This window comes from Arthrobotrys flagrans (genome assembly GCF_004000055.1).
Source record: "Arthrobotrys flagrans strain CBS H-5679 chromosome Unknown unitig_9, whole genome shotgun sequence".
Lineage (NCBI taxonomy): Eukaryota > Fungi > Ascomycota > Orbiliomycetes > Orbiliales > Orbiliaceae > Arthrobotrys > Arthrobotrys flagrans.
In genome coordinates this window covers 2,792,825-2,815,575 of record NW_027137551.1, presented here as the reverse complement: position 1 = coordinate 2,815,575, position 22,751 = coordinate 2,792,825, and the positions used below count along the sequence as shown (strand labels likewise).

At 49.9% G+C, this 22,751-nt stretch overlaps 9 protein-coding genes across 11 annotated transcripts; 3 read left to right on the top strand and 6 right to left on the bottom strand.

Moving 5' to 3' along the window:
* Window positions 1–73: 73 nt before the first annotated feature.
* On the bottom strand, window positions 74–3,234 carry DFL_006181 (uncharacterized protein; the record flags this gene model as incomplete). Its single annotated transcript, XM_067635560.1, has 7 exons — window positions 74–822; window positions 905–1,042; window positions 1,185–1,291; window positions 1,523–1,672; window positions 1,946–2,583; window positions 2,863–3,032; window positions 3,102–3,234. The coding sequence occupies 7 exons, from the start codon at window positions 3,232–3,234 to the stop codon at window positions 74–76; spliced, it is 2,085 nt and encodes a 694-aa protein (XP_067489976.1).
* Window positions 3,235–3,648: 414 nt separating this feature from the next.
* On the bottom strand, window positions 3,649–5,063 carry DFL_006180 (uncharacterized protein; the record flags this gene model as incomplete). The annotated part of the gene is made up of 3 exons (XM_067635559.1): window positions 3,649–3,816; window positions 3,883–4,160; window positions 4,223–5,063. The coding sequence occupies 3 exons, from the start codon at window positions 5,061–5,063 to the stop codon at window positions 3,649–3,651; spliced, it is 1,287 nt and encodes a 428-aa protein (XP_067489975.1).
* A 326-nt stretch (window positions 5,064–5,389) lies between these two features.
* Window positions 5,390–6,586, bottom strand: DFL_006179 (uncharacterized protein; the record flags this gene model as incomplete). The annotated part of the gene is made up of 1 exon (XM_067635557.1): window positions 5,390–6,586. One exon carries the CDS (start codon window positions 6,584–6,586, stop codon window positions 5,390–5,392), a length of 1,197 nt encoding a protein of 398 aa, XP_067489974.1.
* Window positions 6,587–9,468: 2,882 nt separating this feature from the next.
* Window positions 9,469–11,796, top strand: DFL_006178 (uncharacterized protein; the record flags this gene model as incomplete). Of its 3 annotated transcripts, XM_067635556.1 has the most annotated exons (2): window positions 11,051–11,076; window positions 11,142–11,796. In XM_067635556.1, the coding sequence occupies 2 exons, from the start codon at window positions 11,051–11,053 to the stop codon at window positions 11,794–11,796; spliced, it is 681 nt and encodes a 226-aa protein (XP_067489973.1). The 3 variants fall into 3 exon arrangements, with proteins under 3 accessions (XP_067489972.1, XP_067489971.1, XP_067489973.1); XM_067635555.1 differs by having other exon boundaries at window positions 9,469–11,796; XM_067635554.1 differs by having other exon boundaries at window positions 10,195–11,796.
* A 15-nt stretch (window positions 11,797–11,811) lies between these two features.
* DFL_006177 (uncharacterized protein) lies at window positions 11,812–12,411 on the bottom strand (the record flags this gene model as incomplete). The annotated part of the gene is made up of 1 exon (XM_067635553.1): window positions 11,812–12,411. One exon carries the CDS (start codon window positions 12,409–12,411, stop codon window positions 11,812–11,814), a length of 600 nt encoding a protein of 199 aa, XP_067489970.1.
* A 115-nt stretch (window positions 12,412–12,526) lies between these two features.
* Window positions 12,527–13,211, bottom strand: DFL_006176 (uncharacterized protein; the record flags this gene model as incomplete). Its single annotated transcript, XM_067635552.1, has 3 exons — window positions 12,527–12,622; window positions 12,703–12,934; window positions 13,000–13,211. The coding sequence occupies 3 exons, from the start codon at window positions 13,209–13,211 to the stop codon at window positions 12,527–12,529; spliced, it is 540 nt and encodes a 179-aa protein (XP_067489969.1).
* Window positions 13,212–13,991: 780 nt separating this feature from the next.
* DFL_006175 (uncharacterized protein) lies at window positions 13,992–16,594 on the top strand (the record flags this gene model as incomplete). Its single annotated transcript, XM_067635551.1, has 7 exons — window positions 13,992–14,110; window positions 14,174–14,296; window positions 14,357–14,373; window positions 14,442–14,467; window positions 14,529–14,634; window positions 14,721–15,864; window positions 15,922–16,594. 7 exons carry the CDS (start codon window positions 13,992–13,994, stop codon window positions 16,592–16,594), a joined length of 2,208 nt encoding a protein of 735 aa, XP_067489968.1.
* A 961-nt stretch (window positions 16,595–17,555) lies between these two features.
* On the top strand, window positions 17,556–18,880 carry DFL_006174 (uncharacterized protein; the record flags this gene model as incomplete). The annotated part of the gene is made up of 6 exons (XM_067635550.1): window positions 17,556–17,668; window positions 17,753–18,293; window positions 18,359–18,413; window positions 18,475–18,523; window positions 18,587–18,642; window positions 18,714–18,880. 6 exons carry the CDS (start codon window positions 17,556–17,558, stop codon window positions 18,878–18,880), a joined length of 981 nt encoding a protein of 326 aa, XP_067489967.1.
* Window positions 18,881–19,172: 292 nt separating this feature from the next.
* DFL_006173 (uncharacterized protein) lies at window positions 19,173–22,539 on the bottom strand (the record flags this gene model as incomplete). The annotated part of the gene is made up of 5 exons (XM_067635549.1): window positions 19,173–19,258; window positions 19,320–22,076; window positions 22,163–22,261; window positions 22,336–22,410; window positions 22,503–22,539. The coding sequence occupies 5 exons, from the start codon at window positions 22,537–22,539 to the stop codon at window positions 19,173–19,175; spliced, it is 3,054 nt and encodes a 1,017-aa protein (XP_067489966.1).
* Between the last annotated feature and the right edge of the window lie 212 nt (window positions 22,540–22,751).

The following is a 22,751-nucleotide window of genomic DNA, read 5'->3' as shown; positions in this document are numbered from 1 at the left end:
TGGTTTCGAAATTGTGGATCAAAATGAAACTTCAGTTCATTGTCTTGTAGAATAGGTATAAAAATCCTCCCGCTTAGCCAAAGCCTGCCCATTCGACGCAAAACGTCCTTACGCTGTGGCCCTCCGGTTCGTCAGCCCCCGTATCCCTTTGTTCGAGGCCTGCCATCATCCAGGCTTTCTTGACGCCAGTGCCCAACCGGCCTCCGCCGACGAGGTCCAAAATCGACAGTTCCTCATCCCATTGCAAAGATTTCACGAGAAAGTGGGAATGGAATCTCAACGGGTCGCCAGGGTATGCGACGAACTGACAGCCGAACCGCAGGCCGGGAGACATAAAGTATCCTAAACTTTGCAAATGCTTATACACCTGGTACCGGGCGTCTGGTGGGCTGGGGATATGCTCGGCTTCCTGGGGGATCCTAAGAGAATGCGGGCCTATGGCCGAAGATGCCATGGGGATTATATACTGACGCTGACTGCCATCATCCGGGGAAGTTCGCTGGACTGTTGAAGCCAACTCCTCGCTAACGCCACCGCTAGCATCTTCGATAACTGTATCTGACCTGCTTCCGAAAAGCGAATTTTCTTCGGCCTGGCTTGAGGAAGCCTCGGAGACCTTTGCTGGTTTGTTTTTCCACTTCCCGGACGCCTTTGCGTTCTCGATAGCAGCTTCCTTCCGTTTCATTGATTCCTCTCGATTTGCTAGCATCAACTTGTCTTGCTCTTGTGTCTTCAATGCGACAATATCGGCTTTATCAGTTTCGCTGAGTGCTTTGATAGCATCACGATGCGCGAGCGAGTCATCGACGATCATTGCGACCCCTTTGAGAGACCTATTAGATCCGGCAACCCAATCCAGGTAGATGTACGTTTTTTGTTTTTTGTTTTTTTCGCTGCGACTCACGTTGGTCAACCAGGAGTCTTGCTTCTTCTTGCATGAGCTCCAGCGGTAAGCCAAGGAATATATTCTGCTGCTGTGCTTGAGGCAGCGTTCCGAAGAGCGTTCCGCACATGTGCCATGTTGTTCTCAAATATGCGATATCTGTTACGAGACCGCAAACAAACTCGGGGGTATGTTAGTATCACACAGAAGACGATGCGCCGGGTAACAACGTATACGGTGCAGGAATAGCTTTACGCTAGGAACCCAGCGAATGACGGCACGTGAGAATGTTATGAATTACCGTTTACATCGTAGACTAAGTACCGTCCTGCAACATAGTTGACACAAATACGCGGCTTTGAGGCATCATCCGCCATGGTTAGAGACCGGACTTGGGATCGACAAAATCTGGAGCTAGTTGTTAGAATTGGCTTTAACAGACCCGAGTAAGAAGTTGACAAAGTATAAATTTTTGCAATGGGATCATTCGATACCGATTTCTCGTCAGGGCACTGGAATGTTCAATCATATATTCCAAGCCATCAGGGGATTGACAGATTGATAGATTGAGATAAGGTGATATAATCATTTCCCAAGGGTGGAAGAGAGACAGCAGGCGAATTGAATAGAAGGACTTACTCAGCAGTTGAACCGACGCCCGGCAGGCCGCGGTGGTATCCCACCGGTGCGTGAGAACACGTTGGGGGTGTTACTTGTGGGTGAGAATGAATTTTTGATGGCGATGAGGAGGAGGAGAAAAAAGTGTAAACGAGAAAAAAAAGGTAGAGGCTAACGAAAATACAAGGAGCAGTCAAGCAGCCCCCCAAAAAAAACCTGCAGGGATTTCCTCGCAGCACATGAAAACGAGAACCCTACGTATACCAGATCTAGAACTCGAAATTTATATTTGAAACCAAAACTTCCCGTGCGGATAGATTGGTATTGATGTTATCTTATTTGTTGTCTCTATTGAGAGGTTATTTGGCCGTAAGTTGTAGGTATTTGTATACTACAGAAAAGTCCCTTCCTTTGCAACCATCATGGGCCTCAGCATCTTCGTACAGTTTCCGAGCAGGCTCTGCTAGGATGAGCTTCGCACCAGCAAGGTCGGCAGCAGCGATGGCCAGCTTGAGGTCTTTCGCCATCAAGCTAACTCCAAATCCACCCTGATATCCACGGCTTGAAGGCGCACCTTCAATAACACCCGGTACCGGATTGTTCACCTCACTCGGCCAGCATTTACCGGTTGAGCAATTGATCAAATTGGCTAGTTTTTTCGCATCCAGCCCGAGTTTTATCCCAAAGTTCATAGCCTCCGCCGTGGCCAAATTATTCATAGCCAGGAGGTAGTTATTCGCCAGCTTGCCAACGATGCCGGTTCCGGGATCACCCATATGAATAACCCGCTTGCCCATTTTTTCCAGTATGGGCTGCGCCTTCCCTACGACCGAGTCCGAAGCTCCAAGCATGAATGTTAAAGTTGCAGCCGTGGCGCCAACAACTCCTCCGGACACCGGAGCATCTACGAAATCATGCCCAAGAGCTCGAATAGATGACCCGACCTCCAACGATGTCGTCACATCGATGGTCGAGCAATCTATGAAAAGCCGAGGGTTGGATTTATCCAGCCCTCCCGCGACGAATTCCTCGTATACCGCCTGTACATGCTTCGGCTGGGGTAGCATAGTAATAACCGTTTCCTTGCAAACCAATGCGCATTAGCAACTATCTCAGCAGCTTCGGGGTGATATGATGAGAAGTATGGTGGGTTTGTCTTTTTTTCACGAAAGAGCTGCTTCAGAGGATTGGCTATTGTATAACTTGTGAAATCATGGAGAAATCCCGGATCTGGGATCGACTTAGATTCATACATAGAGAAAAGGAAAATATGTGTTCATCATGCGGAGCGTCTTTCGGAGCACCGTGAGGTCTGCAAAACCCGGTTGACATTTGAGAAAGGGCTATGCGGTTCGACTTACGGAGGCACGGGAAACATCTCGGAGGCTCTTCGCAACGGTTACGCTGGCTCCGGGCCCAGCACTATTTGCCTCTTCCGCAAACTGGCTGGTAGCGGACTCGTTGATGTCATATATTGTGATCGAGTCGGTCGCCGGTATCTTGGCTCGGAGATTCCTTGCCATCGGATAGCCTGTCGCCATGGCCATTGGTTAATGGCCCAACGAGAAAATTTCAAGACTCGAGAATTGGTCGTACGTACCCATCTGGCCGAGACCAACGAATCCCCAATTGGCCTGAGTGATGGGAGAACTTGAAAGCCGACGGACTGAAGTCCATGATTGTCGACCGCGAGCTGATTGCCAGACACCTGGGACCCGGCGGAGAGCAGACATTATGGGCGTTTGTTAAAGAGGTTATGATGACCGCGAATGAACCGTCTCATCGATAGGAATGTGGAGAGAACAGATGATGTGGGGAAGCCCGACATCCTTCTGGCGGAGAGGGCAGAATCGGCCACATGACTACGGAGCCAAAGAGTGGAGTGGACATTTTCCGAGGATGTCGTTGGGCTGAGGAGGGTTTGTTGATCGGGGAAAGGTTGGACAGAAAAAACATTCTTCGGTTAGAAGCGCTTTTGCGGGCGGTTCCAATTTCCTTGCTAGGTGCTATTCCAAAAGTGGAAATCAAACGATAGATATCACTAAGCTACGGGAACCCTCTACTTGTTTCGAACTGCTTGGTATAGTCCGGGGAATGGGATACAATATTCCTGGAACAGACGGCCCTGTCCATGGATTCAGCACTACCTAAGATCTAGATCGATTCTGTGATTTTGCCCCTTTTCGTTCATCTGGCTCCGGTATATTTGTGTGTGCAGTACACCATTTAAAGTATTCTGCTTTCGAGAATACATTATTCAGCGGGGCAGGCGCTTGCTTGTGTACATTCGCGAACATTTGCCAGGCTTCGTCGTCCTGTGGAGATTGTTAACAACAGAAGGGAAGAGGAGGATACGCTAAAACCAGGGGGAAGCAACTTACGTCTTGATCCACCCATTCAATCTCCCGCCAAGGTTCATCTTCTTCCAGTCGAATATCCTTTGCCAGCTGCTCGGCTGCGGTCAGCGTCCGGTTGTCTCCGGAAGCTGTCTTCACCGACAAGTTCACAGCTCTAGCTTCCGCTGACTTGGAGCCTTGTGGATTATTCATCTCTCGCATGGCCTTCTGGTTCGCACGTTCCTGCTCCGTCATGATATCTATGTGGTGGAACTGTGGCCGCAGCTGGAGTGACCCCGTCAACCGTGTGAAATGGAGCTTATCTATTGACAATGATGTCAGAATCGAGTTTAATATCCCTGGGAGTAGGCGTCTGCTGCTGTACCTTCTTCGAACAAAGCAACGAAGTAATTGGCATCGGATCCCTGCATTTTAGCCCCCAGCGTTTGCCGGTTTAATATCCTGTTCTTCCGCTTCGCCTCCTCGAAATCCAAAAGAGTCTCCGGGGTCGGTATAGCGCTGTCGTCTTCCATATCCTCGTCTTCTGCTGTTCTCCGTCGCTTTCGTCTGTCCGGGGGATTATCGCCACGATCTCCAGCATCCGCACCACCACTCGCTCTCAGGGATCTCTGGATACGAGATTTGTGTAGTACATCGCCGTACAGGACACCTTTCTGCTCGTCATAGTTTCGTTCGACGTTTATCGGGATATCGAGCTCGAGCGCCCCGGTGTTGACTTTCATCCTTGCCTCAACCGGCGCAAACCCTTCCTGGAAAGTGTAAGGCTGCGATCTGTTTCGCACTGGGTATTGGAATAGGTACATCATGTCGTTGAAGGTGGTGTTGAGAACGATGTCGTATGATTGGACGATGGGGTCATCGTCCATGTCGCTGTATGCGACCTCATCCTCTTCCGATTCATCTCCTGCATCGTGATGAACTTCTAACGATTGGACGCCTGAATTTTTCGACGGTTGGGAGTGCTGTGCTTGCCGGCCAGCGTCCGAATCCGAGTCCGAGTGGTCCTCAATGAAGAGCGATGCCGATTTGTAGGCCGACGGTTGTGGCGCCGCCGCGACCGCGGCGGGCAATCTTGTATCGTCACCCTCGGGCTCCTGTTTCGAGACCGCGGAGGCATCCATGTCGGTGGTGGGAGCCGCAGTGCCTGCAGCGCCAGCAGCCCTTCGCGGCTGTGGTTTCGGTTTTGCCTTCGGTTTGGGGGGCATTTTGGTAACGAATGGCAAGGCGGAAAGGTTTCGTCACACGACTGGCTGTGAGACCATCCTTGGCCTGCCTCGTGGTAGCCAACACAAAAAATTTACAAAATACACCACAGCCGCGAGCTTGAGCTTGGTCCCAGCCATGAGGCAGGGGATACCAAAAATACTACAGCATATTGCACACGTATGCAAACGTACATGTTTTGGTTTAATTATACACACTGCGCAAGAAGACTCGGCAACTTCAATTTCGTATTTCTTGACCAAGCATCAAACATTGCTTTGGTTAAGGGCCAGGTATGTATCACTAATATATACAACGCTGTTCCATGTTAAGTCCGCGGTTTATACTTGTATCTCAAACAGCCCGGCCCATTACTAAAAGATCTGGGCGGATTCGTTATATCCTGGTAGAAATAGTAATTGGAGGTGCGACAGACGCCCTTCGTGGATTCCAAAATCAATCTGCATGTGCCTGTAGGCACCCCTGGTGGGGTGAACCCGCAGTCTTCGTCGTGTTGCCAATCGCAGATTGGATCTCCCCACAACCCGATATAGTTGTATACACTACCGATGCATTTCCCTTTGCTCGCAGGAAGTGTCCAACATGATACGCAACAATCGTATGCGTTCATATCGCCCTCGGTATAGATCGAAGGCTCATCGTCACTATACCCAAGTCCACCAACAAGCCAAAATGTACCAAAGTCGGGTGGTGGCACCCTATTCAGGGCCCCACACGCTGCATAATTAGTGGGGGTCGGAAGGGACTCCGTTATCGTCGTCTCATAGTAGGTAGCCAGCGTCGTGATAGTCGTTGTAGTTGTTATGCGCGTGATATTCGTTATCCAGCCTGTCACGGTGATTGTCTTGGCATTCTTTATGGTAACGGTCTTTGTCCTCGTTGAGGTTGTGTAAGGTTTCGAGACAGTCTTGGTCCCCTTCGCCTTCGTGGTTGTCTTCCATAGATCGGACGTACCGGTCTTTGTGAGCAACGTCTTGGTGCATATTACAGCGGTCGGGTATTTTTTTGCGGCACCAGCGGCTGGTTCGGGTTCAGCGTTACGCCTCCCGACGGCCCGCCCGGCTGCATTCGCGGGATCTTGGTTTACACCGTATATTCCCGAAGGCGCTGGGATGACCACGGCCGGAGGGCTGGTGGTTCTTGTGGTCACGGGCGCGGTTGCAATGAACGAGGAAATTGTCCTCGTATGTACGACGTTTTCCGTAAAATCTCCAGTCGTTATTAACCTTTCCTTGGTGACGGTGCTGACGGTGACCGTCTCCGTTTTCCAAGCCGGTTTCGGGTCCACCACGGTTACTGTTTTTGCGGGTTTTGTTACCGTCTTCCAGCGCGTTACAGTGTATCGTGCTGTCGTGCGGACGGTTTTCGTAGTCCTATAGACTTTGGCAGGGAGGCCGCACGAACGGGTCGTGCATTTCTCGATAGTAATTACGGTGCGCGCAGCACAGATTGAAACGAGAGCGATGAGGGCCGTCACAAGGACGCTAAAGCGAAAGGCGTGCATGGCTCTTGCTGATCGAGCCGGTGCGCGGTGAGGTAGCGAATGTCAATATTGTGGGTAGGGTCAAAATCTACGTAACTACGGAGCAAGCTATCGCGCGGCCAGGTCGACTTCTTTAATAGTAGCAAACATAGGAGAGCTCGAGAGACCCTTTCCGCCGTCGCACTTGTCGGCCTGCAGGTCAAAGTATTTCTTGGGTTACAATGAGGCTTGAATCCCATGACCATTCCGGTAATACCAAGGAATTGTTCGTTGCGTGCTGAATATTCAAATTTAACTCACGATGCTGTGCAATCTGCCCAAGCACCAAGGTATGTATACCCCCTTGTCCGCGAACCAAACCATCAATGGAACGTCGTGACAAGTTTGTGGAACGATAACGCTCCGACTTAGCGCCGCGCGCGAGGTCACATCCACATCAGCCGCATCAATGATATTGCCAACTCGCCGAATTTCATTACATAAGTGCTTGCCGAAATAAATTATCATCCTGCACATTCGTCTATTCTCAACCAATTGAGTGCTGCGGAATGTGGACCCTAACCGCCTCATGCTTGGTTTTCCAGCGGAGAAAGGTTTTCAGCACAGCCTGGACCGGATCCTGAATGTTGCGAATGGCCCGAGCCATGCTCTGCCTTACAGTGCAAAAATGTGCGAACTGCTTGCGTTATAAACCCTATGTCGTTATCCTAGATGGCCTGGAACAAGGGATGCTGCAGCGTAGGTACATAAGTAGTCATGATTACTTGTTCGCTAACTGCGTGGCGGAACTGGCACGACGTTGTAAAAACACGTGCAACAAGACTAAACCCCAAATGCGAATCGATAACTGGGTTTGAATTCGAAGCCATGCAAACGGCCCCACTTGGCACGCGCGTGGAAGGCTTGTCCAAAGTTAAGAAGACTTGGTCGAAAGCTTAAAATGTGAACATGATAATATCATGCAGCACCAAGCTGTGTGTTTTGTTTGTTTCGAGTTGTCACAGCTTACACCGCAGAATTCAAAGGGCGTCGTCTGCAAGCGCAGGGTCCGGAGGTATTATATCATATTCAACGTTTAACGTGGAGGTTGCAGACGCCATGTTCGCCTTGCGATGCATGCAATCCCCCGTAGCCCCGTGACGAAAGGCTTCTGGAACCAGTCTCGCGGAAAATATCCATCAATTTTGGCGGATGGGATACATATATCGATAAGATCGATAGCGATCCCTGACCTTCGGTCTGCTATCTGCATCTTGGTTAGCATGGATATACGAACATTGCTATCACGAAAGCCACAACAGTTCTTTTAGCCGGTACTTCTCTGGTTTTCGTTTACCCAACACGTTCTATAAAGCCAAAACGGAGCGCTAGCTAGTAGACACGAGCCCGCAAGTGCATTATACACAGGCTTGGGCCGAACCGCCCTACCCGCTGTGGATACTACTGGCGTTTTAGCATCTCGATTTACAGGCACGCCATTGAAAACCCATCGATCGATCAAAGACTATAGATATGCGAGGTATTGAGGCTTTGGGAGATAAGGTGCTGGGCTTATTTGATGCAGGGTATCTTTTTTATGTTTTGCATGTCACATTGACGGGATACACGGCCCTCTGGATAGCCGGTAGGTTCTCATGAAAATGATGCCGAGTAAGAATTGCGCAAAGAGGGGAATTTGTTAGAGCATCGATATCCAGAGAACCGGCTCACGGGTCAAGGACGTTCAGACCGTGGCCACGTTATTGTCATCATTTCGTATTATTGCAGAATCCTTTCAAAAACATTTCCGAGCAGCCACGCCGCAGCACTACCGAGGCAAGGTCCTACGGAATGAATCTTTGAAGCTTTGGATTCGAAGATGGTCGAAACGGCTCAACGGTCAAGACACGGCTGCATGTGCATTCATATCTCATCTCCAGGGGGCTTGGGTCTAGAATTGAAGTATAAATATCTGAGACTCGGACGTCCGGACCTGTAAACTAGCTATCCACAACAATATATAATATAAGGACCAATCTCTTCTTATCCTACTTGTTAAAATATACATCATCTACCATACAAAAGTTTAAACACTATTCAAAATGCGTCTAGGTTCTCATGACCATGTCCGGATTCTTAAGGGTCGGACATTGGCTTTCCTTGATATCGATGGTCCGTTTCTGCCCTCGTAACATTTGAGGGTATTTGCACTATCCTATCTGAAGGCTTCGTGCTCATTATAGCTTTATGTCTGGGACGACGAAATAGATGGTCCCGAGTTCGGCAATCTTGGCTCTGATTTAGACGCCGGTGAAAGGTCCTGAGACGGTTATCGCAAGCTTCAAGTCGCTGTGAACAAGACCTGGTTGCAAAGCGTTCGTAGTCCTGACGATGCCGGTGCAAGATTGCTTGCGCGGTACCCTGACCGACGTAGCGACCTAGAAGCCTTTGCATACGCGGCTAAAACAATGTGCACGGGGAATAGTAGGATGACCAGGTGGTGTGGATGAATTCGATGGTACTACTTTGTGACGACGGCTTTGCTCCAGAGCCTTGTTTTGTTCTGTTCTTTCCTTTCTTCTTCTTCTTCTTCTTCTTCTTGTATTTTCGCGATAGAGAAAGTAATGTTGGAAATTCTCTACGGTAGTGTTCCATCTCGAGGATTAGTTTGTATACCATTCGGTCCGCATTATAATTATGTCTCCATCGAGACCTGCATTGTTGGATCGAATGTGTTGTTATGCCAAGCTTTCGGGCTGCCATAAATTTTTTGTTCCGTTCGTCGAGCTCGATGGTTTTGACGTTTAAATTTCGTACCACATTGATCCTGCGACCCAAACTTTTCGAGGTTGATAGCCACAAGAGTGTTTGAAAGCCCGATCGTTCATACCAACTCGGTCGCACTTTATATCGAATCGGAATCAATGGCAGAACCCGATATCCTTGTCAACTTCGACCTTGCGCCGGCAGCTAATGCTTTCGGCGCCTCATCATCGATTAATGGTATCCGAGGAGGTCGGTGGAAGGACAGGTTCAGGGCGAAGAAACGGCTACAGAATAAACGCGGCAAGCCAAGTTTTATAGACGCTGATGGGAACCAAAAGTCCACAAATGCACAGTCACGTTCCCATCCGAAATCCGGTATCCCAAAAGGACCCGATCATGATCGCGGTTCTGTGAACCGGTCGAAAGCTGGAGATGAGCATGGCGGCACCCCTAGATCGAACCATGATCAGCCCGTTATCTCGTCAATCTTTAGTTCAAATCCCGTACCTGTCGCGAAGGCTGAGAAGACGGAAACTGGAAATGCTGCACCTGCCATTCCGACCAACGCTCCGTTGAAAGATGGGTCGGTCTTCTCTACGATGGGGCTTGCACCTGGTCTTGCGTCTCATCTGGTCAACAATATGAATATATCCGCGCCGACTTCGATTCAACAAATCGCCGTCCCTCAACTCATATCCTCCGATTCAGATGCCTTTATTCAAGCTGAAACCGGTTCCGGAAAGACCCTCACCTACCTGCTACCGTTAGTCCATCGGATATACACCGCAACCCTTAACGGCGACAAACTCCACAGAGACTCTGGCTGCTTTGCAATCATCCTCGCGCCCACTCGAGAATTGGGCAGACAGATATACACGGTGCTGATGCAACTTTTATCCCACCCATCGCTTCATTGGCTGGTACCGATTCTGATTCTCGGAGGGGAGAAGAAAAAGTCAGAAAAGGCGAGGATCCGGAAGGGCGGTAACATCCTCGTAGCGACACCGGGACGTTTAGCAGATCATCTTTCGAATACGACCTCGCTCGATGTTGGCTTTGTGAAATGGCTCGTTCTCGACGAAGGAGACAGGCTTATGGAACTGGGATTCGAGGAAACCCTCCAGCAGATCCTCACCGCTTTGAATGAGAGGGCACAGAAGGGGTCCAGCAAGGGATCTCTAGCGAATCTTGGTCTTCCGGATCGTAGGATAACGGTTCTCTGCTCTGCAACGATGAAATCTAGTGTACAAAAGCTGGGAGATATGTCGTTGAAGGACGCATTGTATCTCAAAAGCAACCAAAAAACAGATGCAACCAATGATGGCTCCAAGTCCTTTCAGGCACCAGCGCAGCTGAAGCAGGCGTATATCGTAGCTCCTGCGAAATTGCGACTGGTTACGCTGGCTAGTATCCTTAGAAGGGCGTTTATTCGAAAGAAGGAGCACATGAAGGTTATCGTGTTCTTTTCCTGTGCTGACTCTGTCGATTTCCACTACGAAACATTCCGCAAAACCGAGGACAAAGAACAGAATGATACGGAATCAGACACATCCTCGGACGGGGAACAGGAGGCGGAAACCGAGGCAGAAGAAGACAACAAGAAGAAACCTAAGCGTCCCAGTCTTGCGGCGAAATCGACCGCGCCCCTGATCGATCCGGCAGTATCGTTGTTTAAACTTCACGGGAGCTTGGCTCAACATATCCGAACAACCACTCTCAACGAATTCTTCCATGAAAAGGATGGAGCTGTGTTATTCTGTACCGATGTGGCTTCTCGAGGTCTGGATCTCCCAAATGTTGACTTGGTCGTTCAATATGATCCGCCGTACAGCCAAGAGGATTATATCCACCGAATCGGAAGAACTGCTAGAGCCGGTCGGGATGGAAGAGCGTTGCTTTTCCTATTACCGGGATGCGAAGAGGGCTATCCGAGCCAAGTTCTAGGGGAGCAGCATCTTACAAGGAGGCTGGCGGACGAGGTTCTGAAGAAAGGGTTCGGAAATGCCCCGCTACCTGGCGCCGCAAAGACCGTCGACCCTTCATGGAAGAAGGATTTCATGCCAAAAACTTCCGGAGCGAAATGGGAGCAAGAGGCCATTGAGTTCCATTTGGATGTTGAGAGACGAGTTTTGGCCTCCGATGAGTTCTCGAATATTGCTAAAAGGGCGTTCCAGAGCCATATCCGAGCCTATGCCACCCATGTAGCAGCGGAGCGAGAAATATTCGATATCAAACAGTTGCATTTGGGCCATATCGCGAAGAGTTTCGGCCTGCGCGAACGCCCGGGTGATATCAAGTTGCCCGCTCGTGGGAAGTCCGGAACTATTTCGAGCGCATCGGGTAAGCGCAAACTAGATAGCATTGATACCAACGGCGACGGTACACAGGAAACCCAGGACGAAGAGGAGTTACGGAGGGCTGCTCAGATGATGCGAAAGAAGATGAGGGAGCATATGAACATCGCTTCCGAATTCAATATTGGTTGAACATGTGGCGAGGCATCAAAATATCTCCCATAACGAGACCCGACCGTCCTTCGAACCCGCGGCTAGCATGTGAGCTTGCCGGGTCCTATTTTCTCTTTGTTGGCTAACCGTTGTAATTGTATCATTGGCTTGCGCAACTTCTTTGTTCTCCCCATCCCCTGCGCGCGGCTCGTCCCGCCTGTCAAATATTCTCGCAAATGCGACTGCATAGCATCCCTCCCTGTGCCATTTTAAAACAGCCACCTCCTTCATGTTTTTGGCGGTGTATACTCGGATACGAGAGTCCCACCCTGCCGTAGCGAATATTCTTCCATCGGACCGAAGGCTCAGGCCCTGCTGTCCGGCATGGCGAGTGTTGATGATCTGCGAAGGAGATTCCTCCGAGTTTTCGGGATCGGTGTTTGGTTGTATTTCATGTTTTGCTATTATGGAATCTGCGGAAGAAGTATAGAAGGTCAAGGGTTCGGGGTATGGGCGATAGTCGAGCGATAGGACGGGTTGGGAGTGGGGTTTGGACGAATAGGTGGTGCGCCAGATATTGAATTCGGGGTCCAGGGTGAATACAACGGCATGTCCACTTTCGTAACCAGCCAACAGAGTCAATTGGGAATTCATGTTGAACAACCGGAGAGCCATCGGCATGCCTTTTGCGAAGCGTTAGAGATATTTTCTTCTTACCACAAAATTTTTTTTACGCATGTACTTCTTTGTTTATTTCAGATGCATGTATTTAGGGCGGTGCAATGTACCCACCGGTTTTGAAGTCCAAATGTTCCCCCACAGCTGCATGGACTCTAGTTTGAGAAGGGAGATGGTATATATCGATCTATGGCAGGTGGTGCGGAATCGAGTACTTAGGCTAATAGCTTCGCTTCACAAATGACTGAAACCGGGACTTCGACTTACAGTATTCGGGTCCTTGGAACTGGGAACTGCAAGCAATATCTGGCTATCGCTTGTGTTTTCAGAACGGCACATGGCAAAGGAGCAGAAGTTGAGGGCGTTCACGTCGAGGCCGTGGAGCAGCCATGGCGGTCTGTGATGTTCGGACGAGGAGGTCGCAGGTAGTCGGGTATCGAGGCTTGGCTCGTCTTCCGGGCGTACCTGCCAGACGTATATTTTATTATCCCTCCCATGGCTATAGGTTCCTTGAAATGCATTAGAAACAGTTTGCATGCATCATCGGTTGAAGGGGTAGCCTACGTGATGATGTTGGAGTCGTCCCAATCCGCGACGCCCAGAACTGCACTATCGTGAGCCCTCCAGACGGCTACAGGGCGCCTGATCGGGATGTCCCAGAGAACGATCCAACCTTCGGCATCGGCAGAGACGAGACGGGAGTTGGAGCGATAGAAGTGCAGGGCGTGGACGGGGGAGGGGTGACCCCGGATCACATAGACGGGCGCCTCCCCCATATCGATTCTACTCTGCAAGTACCTACCGACCTACTTGGTAAGTATGTACAGCGGAAAGGATGGAGAGAGGGAAACAGAAATAGAAACGGTCAGACGTGTGCTTTGGAGCCGTCGGCGTTTTGTTTCAGCTCAGCCCAGTCGATGTCGGAAACGTTTCACGTCGCAGCTTCGAATTCACTGTCCATACATATACATAAATACTTACTTAAGTACCAAGTACTTACCTAGGTGGTATGTTATATTCTCCGGATTGTGTCTTTTCTCGTCTTCCTTTCGCATCTATCGTCTATCGCCGCCATCGATATATTACTTACCATCAGAGTATCGATATCAAATAACTTTCCAAGTAAGTCTGAGCTCCGGTTGGTGGTGGTGGAGGTGGAATGTACCGACTGGGCGCAACGGCACTCGGCTACAATTGCCCGCCCCTCACCATCGTCATCTCGAATGGCGCCCTAATCGCTTGGTTTACCTAGCAGCCTTCCCACTTCCCTCCGAAATCCGACGCCAATTCTTGCTATCCTTATTACTAACCCTCCCCGTCCCCGTCCAGTTGCATCTCCATCCCGGTTCAGATGCTCTCTCCCATATACAATACGATTCATTCCTTCCAAACATAACATAACATAACGTCCACGTGAAGCCAGAGCGACTTCACAAAATCCGACCACCAGCTGCGGAATCACCCACGTCTACGGTTTCCACCTCATTGAACATCAATATATATACAAGTCGTCGGGTTTCCTCGTATCTAGGGAACCCTTCGTCCCTCTGGCGGGGATGGCTGCCGCTGACGGTAGCACGAGGCCGAAACGCGTGAGAACAGGTATGGATTTGCTACCCTTTGTTCCCTCGGTCTTTTCTTTCTTCTCGACCTGGAGTATTTTGATTCGCAGAATGTCCTGAAACGCGGTTCTCTATCGAGAGCTCATATCCCTAGTCGCTAACTAATCTTTCTCTAGGTTGGTGAGTGGTCTCGGAACATCGTCAGTTCCATATTGCTACTACAACTTTTTGAGAAAACAAAAGGAAAGAAAGAAAGAAAATGCTGATTTGATACATCTCCGTAATAGTTTAACCTGTCGGTATGTTTTTAACCAGCTTCAAAAGCCCGTAACCAATTGCTAACGATTTAATTCCCATAGCGAACGGCATTTGAAATGTAGAGGACCCTGCATCCTTTCCCTTTTTCTCTCGCAACGATTGCTGACCCGCTCCATCTTGGTACAGGCGACGAAGGTCTACCGGATTGTCAGGTACTTTAGCCCAAAGCAACAAATTGTATACTACGATCGCTCATACCCTTTGACATCCTAGAACTGTCGAAAATCCAGTAGAACATGCAAGCGTGGTGTACGCTTAAATTTCATCGATACGACCGTGAAACACCCACCGATTGTCGCAGCCGGTGGTGATTGGAAGGGTTAGTCGATACCCTATCGGATGTCTTGGAACTCGACGTTCACGGATGGCTGGAGGATGGCTGGCTGACTCTATCATATATCGCAGTATCTTTCCAAGACGAGTCGAGGGAAATCGCCTCTGAATACGAAGGAGGGTCTCAGCGGTATGCTCCCCTGGAGCGAACCGCACCGCCAAACAATGCGACCGCAAACCAAGCTCAGCTGTACCACCCCACCACTCCCGCCGGCCTGCACACCGACACCATCCTAACGCAACCGCTACCGTCCATGCAGCCGCCGGTGCAAACGGCATCCGCAGAATTCAATCGAAGGCACCGGCATCGTGGCAGCACCAGTAGTGCACACACGGACAACAGCTCTACCACAATACGGCAAGCACCTCCTCCGGCAGACTTGGTTCCGACTGAGCCAAGCCTTCAGTCCGAAGTCCGAAGCATATTAAATAGATCGGAGGAGACATTGTTCATGCAAGTTTTCGTAGAGGAAGTCGGGATATGGATGGACACGCTGGACCCCCTGAAACATTTCTCTCGGCTCCTACCTTTCCATTCGTTAGGGGAACCAATGCTACTGAATGCACTCCTGGCCTGCGGTGCAAAACACCTCTCCCTTGTGAATCCCGCGTATAAAGAAGATCGCGCACTTCATTACTACGATTTCTCAACGAGGTTATTGCTCGATGCGCTTCAGAACCCAGATCGTGATACGGTCATCTGTGCGGTCACCGCCGTTGTTCTCAACGTTTACGAAATCATGTCGGAACGTGCTTTACAGCGAATGAACCACATTGCCGGCGCCAGAGCCTTGATTAAGGAATGCGGGTGGACCGCCCTTGACACGGGATTCGGGGGTGCCTGCTTTTGGATCAATGTCACCATGGAGTTGCTTAGCTGTTTGCACTTCAATTGGCCGATTGCGTGGAAGCCCGACGACTGGGGTGTCAATATGGATTTTACACAGGACTGCGACCCAGGACATGAGGAGATATGGGCTTACAGAATGGTCTACCTTCTCGCCAAAGTCGCAGACTTTCGCGCCACCATACCCAGGTACACCGAACCTCTCGACCCCATTCTGATCGGCAACAAAACAAGCGAGAGAATGGAAGAATGGCGATTCTTGAAAGAGCAATGCGAAACCTGGGACGCCAGCGTGCCGAGGAGTATGCAACCTCTCTCCTACTTGCTACCAGGCGAAACGTCTGCGAAATCTAATTTCCCAAGTATATGGTACGGCAAACCCTACCCCCTCTGCCCGCAACGCTCGATATTGATTTTATACTTTAGGCTCCTCAAGCGTTCGAACGTAGTTTCGAGGTTATTCTACCATACTGCTATGGTTCTACTAGCACAAACGCATCCCCTCATGACCGTAGAGGCTCCGGAAATGAAAGAAATGGCAATGATGCATGCGCATACAATCTGTGGCATCGTTGCCCCCTTAAAAGATAGAGGGATCGCCTCTGTCGCACTCCGTCCTCTGGCAGCAGCTGCTGAACTGTTGACCGAGCGCGAGGAGCAAAAGGAAGTCATAGAAATTGTTCGTCGGATATCCCGTGAGACGGGCTGGGGCGTCAATTTCCTGCTGAAAGAGCTTCCTGCAAAATGGGGTTGGAATAGCGGAAATCAACAACAAGAAACTTCCCAAGCACCCCCGACTTCCTTGCTTACTACGACTCTTCTAAACCATGTCCCGGCCTCTATTCCACCACCCCCGGGTTTCAATCACAGTCCTTCGCACTTCGCTGTCCTGAAACAAAGCGCGGCAGAGGCGCAGTCGCAAGCGCAAGCTCAGGTGCACGTACAGGCACTGAAGCCACCGGCGCCACCTCGACGTCCACCATTTCCGAGCCCTTATGCGCAGGGGGCTAATATCGACCCTGCCAACCACCCATATTTCCCCCATTACGTCACCGCTCTCAATGTACATGCGGATCGTAATAACCATCTATACTTCTAGGCTTATTGCGATCCCTTTGGAGGGGATCTCTCGCTATGAACTTGCTATACCCAAGCAGGCGCGCCTTTTCGCGCAAGGTTCCTTTCCCTAGATTTCTACGACGCTTGCCAGTTTCAAATATCTTTTTGATACACCATTTCTTTTGGCTGGATTTTGAATATTCGTTACATACCCTTGGAGTTTTGATGTTTTGGATAGGGTTATATTGTAAATGTAATATAGTAATGAAGCGAATCTTCGCACGCCTCTTCTACGCTTTGATTTTGTGCATGATCTTTTTCAAACTTTCCACTTCCACTTCCATTTCCATTTTTTTTCTTTTACTTTCTTTTGTTTGTTTTTCATTCTCGGATTTCGGGTATAATAGGTATTTTGTAGTTATGGAAAGTGCCGGTCTCATTGACACAAAAATTATCTTGCTTGGGGCTTTGTAATCAACACTCAATTCGGCACATTTTAACCTTGTGAAACTGACGATATATTATTCTCGTGTCCGGATAGATAGAGCCCGGGGTCGGCTCTATCGTCTAAAAATCTTATATCCGTTTGGTGGCCGATTGATCGATTGCTTGTTTCGGACGAGAGACCGTGGTCCTGTGAGCATCGGCATATATCGATACCGCCGGTTGGCCTATCTGCCACAGATGGGTCGTATAAAGCGGGCGAGCTACCGGCCAAGTGATTCCATCAAGGGATTGCGCAATGGCGAGCTTTTTGAGCGGGCTTCGGCATACTTCCCGAGGTTCTGCGTTTCTTTATCAATCCGATTTGCGTCAGCGAGCTTGCGCCATAACGTCCAGATTAACAACCGTACGAGGTACCTACCTGACCTACTTGGTTAAATATCGGGTTGATCACTCGGGCGCCCCTCCTTCTCGAACTGCAGCGCAAGGTGATTCTTAGAACACCCTTATATAGTATCTTACACCACCAATCATTACCATATCGATCAAAATCCAACATGTCGACCCAAAAAGCCATCCAAATTTCCAAGACCGGCGGGACCGAGGTTTTGGAAATAAACCAAATACCGATTCCCAAGCCGCAACCGGGCCAGATTTTGGTGAAGGCAGCGTAAGTAGACCGCCGCTGTGCGTTTGATTTTTGAAAACGTTGCATGTTCGGTAGATGTTTAAACATACATTTACATGTCGATAGATACGCCGGTATCAATTTCATTGATACGTACTTCCGCTCCGGACTTTACCCGGTTCCGTTGCCATTCACCCTCGGCTCCGAAGGGTCTGGAACCGTCGAAGCTGTCGGAGCCGGTGTGACCAAATACAAACCTGGAGAACAGGTCGTATACTACGGTTCGGGTTCTTATACCGAGTACGTAAATGTACCGGAGAAGGCGATCTCTCACATCCCAGAAGGGTTGAAACTCGAGGATGCAGCCGCTATCCTGATCCAAGGACTCACCGCATTGACGATGCTACGTGAGAGTTACGAGGTCAAGAAGGGGGATACGATCCTTATCCACGCTGCGGCTGGCGGTACCGGATTGGTACTTGTTCAACTTGCGAAGGCTCTGGGTGCTACCGTTATTGCCACTGCGAGCTCTGCCGAGAAGCTTGAGATTGCGAAGCAGCACGGTGCGGATTACCTTGTTGACTACTCTAACGGTGAGGACGAATGGGTTAAGGAAGTGCTCGGATACACCAAGGACGGTGAAGGTGTCGAGGCGGTCTTTGATGGCGTGAGTGGGGTTCCTAGAGATACGATATATATGTCAGGGTTGGACTGAATTTAGGAATCGAATAGGTCGGTAAGACAACCTTCGAGGGTGATCTGAAGGTCACCAAGAGGAAGGGAAGCCGTAAGTCGATAGGTATCCAGTGACGAACTCGTTGATCATTAAATGCTAACGTGGGGTCTAGTGATATCCTTTGGAAATGCGAGTGGTGCTGTGGATCCGTTCAAGATCAAGTAAGAGCTCACTCGAACCCTTGAATTGGGATCGAATATGGTTACTAACGGGGCCCCCCTCAGCCGTCTCGGAGACAAGAACCTCAAGCTGTTACGCCCTAGGCTTTTCGGATACGTCGGTAAGTGGTATCACCCGAGGCAGTAGCTATGATCTTACCCTTCGTCCGCTAATGTATCCCGTTTGCATCAGCTACTCAAGAAGAGTTCGACCGTTACACACAGGAGCTCTTTGGTTATCTTAAGAGCGGCCAGTTGAAACTGAACATTCACAAAATATACCCGTTGGAGGAAATCGTCCAGGCTCACAAGGATCTGGAAGGACGGGTTACAACAGGAAAGCTCGTTTTGAAGATATGAATGGGTATTAAGATTGATGGCGAGGAATGATTACTTTTTTTTTACACAAAAATACGTCTCATCCCAGGTACCGAAGTGATGATTTTGGGATTATAGCACCAGTCACCGAATTTAAGAATGAAAATAGGTTCCTATTTGAAACGCAATAGCATTGTATGAACCCCAGAAAACGCCCCCAGCAAGATAAGAGAATTTTCATCGGGCCGCCGACGAATCGAGATCGATAAGAATAGAAGACACAAGGGAAATGCGACAAAGCTTTCACGGTGAACGACTAGCTAAATAACGGGCACTATAAATCTTCTGTGTTATTTTCAATAAGCATTCCGACAGCTCGGGCATATGGAATGGTGATACGTTGGAGTTCGCGGAATTTGCCTGGGTGGTTAAAGGTTGGTTAGTGTATGCTATGCAACAATTCGATAGCGTGCCGACCTACCAAATATTAAGAGACAACTTTTAAGCAACTCCGTTTTGTCCCATCCGCATATCATCGTGTCTTCTGCTTTGCTTTTCCCCTTGGAGTCCGCAGAGTCATCGATCATCATCATCGACTCGTTAACGTCAGTCATAAGCTCTTTGCAAAGCTCCTCGACTTTGTGTTTAGCACCTTCCATAGCTATGCGCCGTGCATACATGGTAAGGTATGTCTTGAAATCATCTTTCGCCTGTAGGCTCTTAGCAGCTGCGATTCTGTTTTCCAAATGCGCAACGGACACCGTGCTCTCAAACCCCTCCCAACCCTCGCGGGTCGAGAGCCGTTTGATGATACCTTGGAGGAACCTGCCACGGCCGTGCATAAGAACTTCAGCTGTTGTTCGTCTCTCAACGAATGGGATGATTCCGGAAGACAATCCGGCCCCGGTTGTCATCGCAGTCCCACCACTTGTATCCCAGAACTGTGATCCTGTAGCCCACCATGCTTCGGAGATCTTTTGCCAGACGCAGAGGTCGCTCGAATAGACGAAGCCGTCACCACTCGTTAAGCAGATGATCACGTTGCCATTGCCATTTACACTGGCTTCGGTGATACTTTCCGCCTTAGAGATGGGCTTGTCAGCGTCAGACAGTATGCTTGCGAGGTCAAATATGGGCGCAAGGCTAACGCCTCCGCCGCCGTACTTCGACTTCATAATCTGGAGGTTCCAGACATGACAAACCCCGACGGAAGTGATGGCCATGAGCCACCAGCCCCGAGATTCGAGGAAGCAGGAAGTAGCATCCAAGACCAATGGAGAAAGAAGTCGTCTTCCAGCGGGCGTAAACACATGTATTGTGCCGTCTTCACAAGCAGCGGCATAAAAGTTGGCAGTTGCGGTAATAAGGATAACGGGCTTTGGAAGGTAATCGACCCAGACGGTTTTACCCTTGTGTGTTACGGACAATTTTGTTGGCTCGTTCGGATGAGGGTACTTGATATTGTTTTTGGCCTCAAAGACGAATTCGCCTGCCTGCGAGTCCGTCCCCGAGGGCCCATTGGCGTTATCAGGCAAAGGAGCGGGGTTCCCCTGGCCATCCAATGCTCGGACGACCGCATTTCGTATCTTCGGAACGGCGAGCCTGATTTGGCTGGGGGAAAGCGCTGGGTTAATGATTGAGGGTCGCAGAACCTCTGTACTATCTGCAGCTGCTGTCGCGGATACGTTGACCGCAGTGACTTTCCTCTTAGGTGGGGAGGAAACGCCATCTTCGTTTTCCGCTGCTTCTTCGAGTGTTGGGTTACGTCGCTTATTCCCGAGTAGAACAGCGGCAAGGCCCCCCTTTGGTAATCCATCATAAGGTCGAGAGAGGTCGAGCGTGCTCTGGGGACCAAATCCCACGCCCGGTCCTGTGGTGATTTGTTTGGCCAAGAGCTGAGCATTTGGTAGATTCGACGTAGTGGCGGAGGAAACGAGCACCGGAGTGACCCGTTTCCTTCCGTCTTTTGTGATGGTGATTTTCTGTACAGCTCTCTTCTCCGGTTTCGGTTCTACGATAGGTTTGGGATCGGGGGCAGACGGTTGAGAATTTGAATCCTGCCCGTGGATCTGCATTTGCCATTGAGCCCCGACCCCATTCTGTGCCGTACCACTCATGATAGTATCTCCGTTAGTGTTTCCACCACCATCCATCATGAGCGCTCCCATACGCCCTTCTACCTCTCTTCTCTCCTCCTGTTTCCCTTTTTCTTCCAAGAGTAAGAAATCGACGCTCTCCGGAATACCCACACCTTTTCTAGCCGTGCCGAACTTCTGTAGTAGCCTCTCATTCTCTTCCAGACCGACAACATAACCTAGGTCTCCTTCCTCGAAAACGATGGCGACAACATTCCCATCTAAACTGGTTGCAAAAAGAGACCTACCGTCTGGACTCCAGGCGAGATCCGATATCGTCTTGGTTGCCAAGTTCTGGGCAATAACTAGTGGCCGGGGGCTCGACGTGTTCCAGAGGGAGAGAGATTTATCTTGGCCGGCACACGCAATGACCGTTGTTAGATGAGGCATCTGTCCGGGGACGATGCCATTTTGGGGTGGCCACTGCTCTCGCGAGAACATTCTCGGGGCAAAAGAACAAACTTCAACAGGTCCTTCGTGCCCAATGAGATTGATGTCACTATCCCAAGTGCCACGATTGATGATGGCGACGGACGAAACCGGGCCGTTCGTCGCATTAGCAGCCGCGATATGGGCACCATCCGGCGACCACGAACATCGTCTGAAGTAGGTCGTTATCGGACTTTTGGTAAACGGTTTGGTTATCGTGGTCTCCGTGACGAAATTTGCGCCGACATCATGCATGCTGGTATTTGCAGCAGGAGGGGTGAACCGGAACACTTTGATCGATCTGTCGTCCGAGGCCGTGGCAAAGTACTTGTTCGCCGGGTCAAACGTAAGTCCTTTGACATGCGACTGATGAACATCGAGACGTTTCAGGCGCTCAAAAGTGCTCCCCGACCAGATAACAACCTTCGAATCTAACCCGACCGATACCAGTATCGATGAGTCTGCAGACCAGCCGACATCCTGAACATCGTTGTCATGGCCAGCAAGCCGTCGATATGTTCTCCATGTTTCGGTATGACCTGGTTCCGAGCTTCCAAATTGAGGTCGAGAAGGGGCGGCATTTGGGTCCCGTTCGTAAATCAATACGATCTTATCATCGGAGCCGGATGCGAGGTATCGGTTTGTGCCTGACCAGCGGACCGCTAGGACAGCGCCTGTTGTAAATACCAATTGATGCGGAAGTTAGCCGTTTGCTCGAGGAGCATGCTCCCCCGGAATTATACAATTGGAATAATCATACCTGTATGAGTGTTCATAGAACAGAGCTGCCGAGGGCCCTGGTAGTCCTGGTCCCCAGCTTTTAGGATGGCTTCGGTGGACCATATCCTGACAGTCCCATCTAGAAGGATAACAATTCTGAGCGTAAGAATAGACCCTAGCGCCGCCTATCGGGAAGGATTGTGTTTTGCATACCGAGACCGCCAGTGGCGAGTCGCTTGCCATCAGCGGACACATGGCAGGTGTAGACTTCGAAACGTCTCTTTTCCTCTAGAATACCATCCCGTCAGCTCTCTGGGCCCTTTACATTGAGCTTTCGTGGAAGAGCAAGGACATAGACGCGTGGGCGAACAAGGGCGTACCGGCGTGTGCTAACCAAGTCGGTTTTATGATTAACATGGCTGTTGCGAGAAAGGTCCAGAGACCGCGATCATTTGCGACGATACTCGAGGCTAGCTTGTGAGGATTGCAAATGTGGGATGAGACGCGACCTGTTGTAGATTTCGTCAGAGGATTGAGGACAATGGATCGATAGTGATGTATCAGAAGTGACAAAGTACTCAGATATTCCTTTTTAAGTAACGAAAGTTGGGGGGAGAATATCTAATATC